The sequence below is a fragment of the Ichthyophthirius multifiliis genome (genome assembly GCF_000220395.1).
Source record: "Ichthyophthirius multifiliis unplaced genomic scaffold scaff_1120509250940, whole genome shotgun sequence".
In the NCBI taxonomy this organism is placed as follows: Eukaryota; Ciliophora; class Oligohymenophorea; order Hymenostomatida; genus Ichthyophthirius; species Ichthyophthirius multifiliis.
The window spans coordinates 1-7,511 of record NW_004086356.1 but is presented as its reverse complement, the minus strand read 5'-3'; the positions used below and the strand labels follow the sequence as shown (position 1 = coordinate 7,511).

The window sequence follows — 7,511 nt, the reverse complement described above, 5'->3', positions numbered from 1 at the left end:
ACTAGTATATATATAAGGAATAGAACAAGAAAATTAGCGATATAATTTTCATATTTATGTTTATAAATAAAAGGAAGAGTACTAAAATAAGGTCCTTATTACACCTATTTGTATATTGAAGTATTTTTATTTTAATTAGAACAATAAAATTAATTATTTAATATTGTTTTATAATTTTATAATATTTTTGATACTAAAGCTTTTAATTTAAATTGTTTCTTGCTCTCTTATTTAATTTAAGGAATTTTACACAAAAATAATTTCAAATAAATGAATATTCTATTTTTTTTATATTAAAATATTAATTTTAAAAATATATAATATAATCTTTTTCTTGTTTATTTAATAATATAATTAATATTTTAACATATATATATTAAAAATAGCCATTATAATTATTATTCATGCTTTGTTTTTAAATTAGAATATTTTTCATTTAATTATGCTTAAAATACTATTTTTATTTTATATTTTAGATTTTTTGAAAATTCAAAATTAACTTAATTATATTAAGTTTTTTATTTTAAATTTATATATTATTTTATCTATAAAAATAATTTTTTTATTTATATTATTATAATATGCTGCTAAATTTTTATCCTGTATAATTAGTAAGAAGAATTTAATTATTTTCTAGTAAATTGAGAAGATAGATTATAAGAGAATATTATTTGAATTAATCTAAATATTTATATCATATTATATAACTTAAAAAAAAAATATAATCTTTTTAATAAATAAAATTTATATATAAATAATTATATATATTTATATATATAAATTTATATATAAAATATAGATAAAAAACTATTTAAAATAAAATATCTAATATTCGCTTTTTTTTTAAATTTATGTTTTTTTATTGATATAAAATAAATAAATAAATTAGATAAAATAAAGGAAATAAACAAATAATGAACAAATTATTTTAAACTAAAAACTAAAACTTTTCTTATAAAGTTATTTTTATTAAATAATGTTATTTTAAAACATAGTTATTTTTATATAACATCCACAAAAATTTTTTAAAAAATTAATTCAAAAAAGGATTCAATATTTAAATAACAATATATAAAAATTAATTCGAAATCTCAATATAATCTTGAAACATTAAGTCAATTTATAAAATATTAATTTAAAATAATTAAATTTATATTTAAAAAATTAAAATTAAATAAAAGTTGTAAGATAAAATTCAGTTTATTCTAAATAATTATCATAAAGTTTACCAAAATCATCAGAAAAGAAAGAAGATAATTTATTAAAGAAATATAAAATATAAATAGATTAATTTATAAAAAGAAATATAAATACATAACAATCAAATGTTTAAGATTAACATGATAAAATGACAAATTATACTTAATCAAAAAGAAAGTTATCAAAATTAGAAAGTAACATATAGAATTTATTTTAAGAAGTTTAAATAAAAAAAAAGATATAATTTTTTATTAAATAAAAAAAGGAAAAAGATTTTAATCTTTATTTAAAAAAATCTTAATTAGTTGGAAAAATATAGTCTTTGGGAAATTTATAAAAAAATATTTAATAAACTGAAAATTAAAGTCGACATTAAAAACATTCTTAAAGGCTTATGGAAGATTTTTTCTAAAGATCATTTAAAAGCAAGACTGTAGTAAATAAAGAAAAATAAGAAAAGCAAAAGAAAGAATAACAAAATAAATTAAAATAATATTTAGATTTATTTTCAATAATGAAAAATAAAAGGAAAACATTTTCAAAATTTGTATTTAAATTTACTGAAAAATCTGATAATGAATTAATTAAACCTGTAATAGAAGAAATGAGTGATGGATTGCCAAAAGGAACAATGAATGTAGTAGATTTATGGTCAGATAAAAATTTAAACTAAGTAATATTTATTCTAATGATTTATTATTTTTTAAAAAAATATGTATAGTTTTTAGGCAATTGTAAACTACTTAAAGATAAATTAACATTAAATAAATTATTATAAATAAAAAAGTAAAGAGGTTTTTTACTTGATTAAAAGAAATAATAAACTTAAATATTATCAAGAAAAGAAGAAATAAATCTTATAAATAAAATTTACAAAAACGATTAAAGCAAAGATTATTAGCAAAATTAATCAAATAGAATAACGAATTATAAATAATAGAAAAATACATAAGGTTTAAATGCAATTGTGAATGATGCTTAAAAAAAATAAGTTCATTTATTTTAGATATAAGATTTATAAAAAAAAAAAAGCAAAATACTTAATAAAATAAAAATAAAAAGTATTAATTAATAAATTTATATATATATATATATATATATATATATATATATATATATATATATATATATATAAATATTATATCTATTTTATTTTTATCAAAATTTATAGTTTTTATGAAATGATTAATGCAAATTAAAATTTTATTGACAAACTTGATAATTTAAAAGAATAAAATAATTCTTATGAATATGAAGAATTAGTTAATAAAATAAACAATTTACAAGATCGAATAATCATGAATAATATTTAAACTTAACGTTATGAATTTAAAAAATAATAATAATGATTTTCCTTTAAAAAAAATACAATTTTAATATTTTTATTTTTTTTAATTTTTCATTATCTTTATATATATTCATTATAACTTAATTCAAATTTAGAAGATTAATATCTTGTTAAGTTTATCTTTTGAATTATATCATCTATATTTTTATTTTTACATCCTGTTTTCTTTATTAAATATTCTAATGTTAACCTTTAATCCCAACCTTATTCTTTGGCTACTTCAGGTAAAAAAGTTCCATTGTATTCTCTTTCATTATCTTTAAAACTAATAATAATTCCATGTTTTCCTACTTCCCAATCAAAAGCTTTTAAGTTTTCTTCAAAATTTACTAAAAGACTTACTGCTACTGAAAGTTTTTCTATTTCTTTTAATGATATAGGATCGAATCTATCGTCTTAGAAAGCACTTATTTAAGCATATTAACCTAACATTTAATCTATTGGGTTATGCGAAAATGTTCCTATACATCCTCTAAGATCATTTTGGTTGATATGCCATGTAACAAATAAAGGAACTTTATATTTAGGAAGATTTTAAGGATATACAGGCGGTTTTTTATTATTTAAAAGCGAGATTAAAACATCGAAACAATAAATACAATGTTCTTTTAAGGCTTTTATATTTTGATTTTAGTTCATTTATTTTTATCACAATATATTATTAACTTTATTATTAATATTATTTAAAATTTAGAGAAAAATAAAATTATTTATCTTTATTTATTTTGCTCTTATATTGTTTTATAATTATATTTTTATATTATAAATATTTATATATAAATATTTTTTCTTTTAATATATTATATTGTATTTTATTTATTTAATTTATTAATTATTTTTTATTTTCTACATATACATAAAATACTTAAATTTTATTTATAATAAAAAAACATGAATTAAATAAAGTATTTTTCTTTTATTATTTTTATAATATTAAAAACTTTTAAAATAAATATTTATCTCTTTTACTTTTTAATAAATTATTTTATTACAAAAATTTTAAATATATTAGTTAAAAAAAATCTTTAGTAATTAATTAAATTTAATAATATTTATTTCTAGGAAACACTTAACAATAAAGCAAATTATTACTAAAAAAGTTTCCATATTGTGTTTTATATTCAAATAAATATTATTTAAAAATTTGAATATATTTTTAAGTTATTAATTTTTTTACTTTTCTGTTTTTTAAAATATTAAATTTACTAATAAGTCTTGCTTTCTTATAAATTAACTTATTATATTTCGATTTTTTTTTAAAAAAAAGGGTTCATATGATGAATTAATTAATTTAATTTTTTCATTGAAATATTTTCATTTTTATTTTAAGTTTATTTTAAATATAACTTTACATTATAATTAATTATTATTAGTTTTTTCATACAAAAATTTAATTTTAGTTTAATTTAAACAAAAAAATATATATTTTTTTTTTTAAAGAGTAGTATATTTTAAACTTAGTTTATTGAATCCTTCGTATTTTATTATTTACATATTTTTTTTATTAAATTTTATTTATTGTTATTATTTGTTATATATTTATTTATAGACTTAGCATTTAAGTATTATAATATATGTTTAATATATAAGATATAAAATTAATTTTTTATTAGATTATTTTAGTTTTAAAAAATAGAAATTATAAAAGAAATATTAATTTTAAATATATTTTTATAAAATATTATAAGAAAGTATAAAATAAAAATAGATTTAAATAAAGTATATTTAATAAAAAATTTAATATAATATTATAAATTAAAAAAATTATATTTTATTATATAATAATAATTGGAATTAATAAATATTTGATTTACTAATTAAAATTTATTATTATTTTTTACATTAAAAAAAACAAGAATCCATAGTATTTAATTATTAATAAAAATTTAGTAAATTTTAATAAAAATTATATTTACTTTTATATATATTAAATAGTTTTTCATATTTAATTTACAAATTAAATATTTATAAATATACATATAAAAAAACATAATCGATAAGAAGAAAAAAATTAATAATATTATGACAGATAGTAATTATTTATATAACTCTCCTTAAAAATAATACTAATTATTAAGTTACTTTTCACCAGTATAAGGGAATGACAATATATTTCCTTCTGAAAAAATTGATTATATTAAATCTCCTTTAACTGTGACAAGCACTAATTAATAAAATATGCAAAAAAAATTATTATTTAAGCAATAAGATTACATCAATGAAAATCAATCAATAGGTTCTACTTCTCTAGTAAAAAAAGTAAAAAAGAAATCATTGATCTAAAAAGGTTCAATGTCTGCACTTAAAGAATCCAAGGAATATCAATCAGATAGCGAAAAAAGCCCAAATAATAGATACAAAAGATCATCTAAATTCAAACGCATAATAAATCAAACGCAAACCAAACAATAATAAGGTGGCTTTGAGGACGGCCGTTTAACCAAAGCATATTTTTATAGATATTTATTTATAGATATAGCCGTTTCTTGTTTTTCTTTTCTTTCAATTCTAATAGTTATGATTGAATACGATCTCGAATATAACGAAAGAAACCCTGAATATGCTATTCCTTTATTATATATAACTACAATTCTAACTGTATGTATGCTTTTATTAACAATAGTCCGTTATATTGCAAAATTGGACTGGTTTAAAGCCTAAAGATCAATCACTTATCCCCTTACTTTATTTCAATCAGGTTTAATAAAATACTTATTAATAGAATTAATAATAACATCTATTCATCCATAACCTTGGTTATGGAATATACGTATAAATATGGTAAATAGTTATAATTATGATATAAAATCGTAAAAATTCGAAGAATATTATTATCATGTAAATGAAATATTGTCCCTAATAATGCTTTTGAGGATAATTTTAATAATAAGAACGTTATTAATGATATCTTATAGGTATAATAATAGAACATAGAGGGTCTGCAACATGTACGCATGCGAGGCTGATTATCTTTTCGTTATAAAATGTAGTATTTAGAAAAGGCCTTATACTGTTTTGGCTATTGCAATGATAACATCGATTATTTTTTTCGGGTATGCAGTTAGAATTTGTGAAGCTCCATTGGCTAGAAATAGTGATAAAATGTTATTTTATAGTTATTTGAATTCTCTTTGGAATATTGTTATTACTATGTGTACGGTTGGATATGGGGATTATTTCGCTATTACCAATTTGGGAAGGTTTATTAGTTTTTTTGTGTGTTTGTGGGGTGTGTCAATTGTTTCTATTATGACATTAACGCTTACTAATACTTTGTAGTAAAGTAATTTAGAATAAACAGCTTTTGTGGTTTTGAAAAGATTATAAATGAGAAAATAAATTACTTATGATGCAGGATTAATTGTTACTTTAATAGTCAAAATTGGGTTGGCTAAAAAGAAAGGATATTTTTATGGAAAACAAAAGGATAACTTATAAATTAAATTAAAATCAGCTTTGTTTAATTTCAGAATTAATTCTAGAGTTTATAAAAATATTTTAAATACAAATATTTTGGAAGACTGCGTATATTTTTTTATTTTATTTTTTATTTTTTTAATTATTAGTTTAGTTTATTTAACAATTTAAAAGATGATATTAAAATATTAAGAAAAAAATAAAATTTACTTTTAGAGATTAATATAAAAATTAATAATTTGTTAAAATTAAATAGCTAATATAAATAATAATTTGAAGATATTGTAAAATAAAATTAAGAATGAACATATTAAACAATAGTAATAAGGATTATAGTAAATATAATAAATTTAACTAATGGCTTTAATTATAAAAATAGTTTAAGAATATGGATTACTAATAATATTTGTATAATAAATAAATAAATATTTTAAACTAATAAATATAAAAAATTATTTTAAATTATTGTAAAGAGTTTTTTAATTATATAATTTTTTTTGAAAATACATAAAAAATGATAAACAAAAAAAATTCAAATTATGTAAAATTTAATTATTAATTATATACATTTATTTTTTATTATTTTATAGAATGTTTAGAAAATTCTATATATTTTATACTAAAAATAAAATTTTAAAACCAATTTAAAATAAACAGTCAATTTTTTGTAAAACAAATTAAATCGTTTCATTTTATTTATTTTTAATTTTTTTTAAACACACTTATAACTTATATTATATTTTACAAGCTTTAATATTTTGCTTTAACTACTATTGGTATCAAATCAAATAGAATTTAGATATATTTTTAATAATATATCCATAGAGTTATCTTTATTTTATATACTTTCAATTAAAAAATATTTTATTTTTTATATTTTCATTTAAAACTTAAAATTGTTTTAAATTTTAATAATTTTTATAAATATAATTAAATTATTTAGTGTTTTTCTTGTTTTTATATGGAAAAATATATAATTTTTTTCCCCATATTTTAAGATTATTGATATTAATATTACTTTTATATTTATAATTATAATTGTTATTGTATTTATTTTGTATTTATAGTAATTTATATATTAAATTATTGATTTAATTATAATTAAAATTAATTTATTTATTTTCATTACAATTTTTTTTATTGTTCATTGTTTTCATTGTATTTAATTTAATAATATATATTAGATACTAAATTTCCTTATTTTTTTGTATAAATATATTACATATTTTTTTGGTTATTAATAAAAAAAAAAAAAATTCGAATAAGAATTTAAATTTATTTATAAATTTGACTAATAATTCTTGTAATAAAAATTTCTTAAATATTATTATTAATTTAAAATATATCTATGTATTTTATTTTTCTAATATAGTAGAATTAAAAGTAAATCAATTTTTTTATTATTAGGATGAACAACAAATATATATAAAAAAAAAATTAAATTTAAATAAGATAACTATATTAAAAAAAATATAATATTAAAAAAAAATTTTTATAAATAAATAAAAATATATTAAAAAAAATATATATTTTTTTAAATTATGTA

The 7,511-nt window shown here is 15.2% G+C and overlaps 1 protein-coding gene across 1 annotated transcript, besides 11 other annotated features; it reads right to left on the bottom strand. All coding sequences in view use genetic code 6, as the record gives it.

Annotated features, from left to right (window-relative positions):
- Nucleotides 1-740: 740 nt before the first annotated feature.
- Nucleotides 741-793: a microsatellite.
- Nucleotides 743-791: a microsatellite.
- Nucleotides 746-795: a microsatellite.
- Nucleotides 796-1,125: 330 nt separating this feature from the next.
- Nucleotides 1,126-1,174: a microsatellite.
- A 1,104-nt stretch (nt 1,175-2,278) lies between these two features.
- Nucleotides 2,279-2,344: a microsatellite.
- A 255-nt stretch (nt 2,345-2,599) lies between these two features.
- Nucleotides 2,600-3,187, bottom strand: IMG5_115470 (hypothetical protein; the record flags this gene model as incomplete). The annotated part of the gene is made up of 1 exon (XM_004034652.1): nt 2,600-3,187. The coding sequence occupies one exon, from the start codon at nt 3,185-3,187 to the stop codon at nt 2,600-2,602; it is 588 nt and encodes a 195-aa protein (XP_004034700.1).
- Nucleotides 3,188-3,302: 115 nt separating this feature from the next.
- Nucleotides 3,303-3,334: a microsatellite.
- A 5-nt stretch (nt 3,335-3,339) lies between these two features.
- Nucleotides 3,340-3,393: a microsatellite.
- A 1,020-nt stretch (nt 3,394-4,413) lies between these two features.
- Nucleotides 4,414-4,469: a microsatellite.
- Nucleotides 4,470-6,376: 1,907 nt separating this feature from the next.
- Nucleotides 6,377-6,427: a microsatellite.
- Nucleotides 6,428-7,382: 955 nt separating this feature from the next.
- Nucleotides 7,383-7,496: a microsatellite.
- Nucleotides 7,465-7,493: a microsatellite.
- Nucleotides 7,497-7,511: the final 15 nt, after the last annotated feature.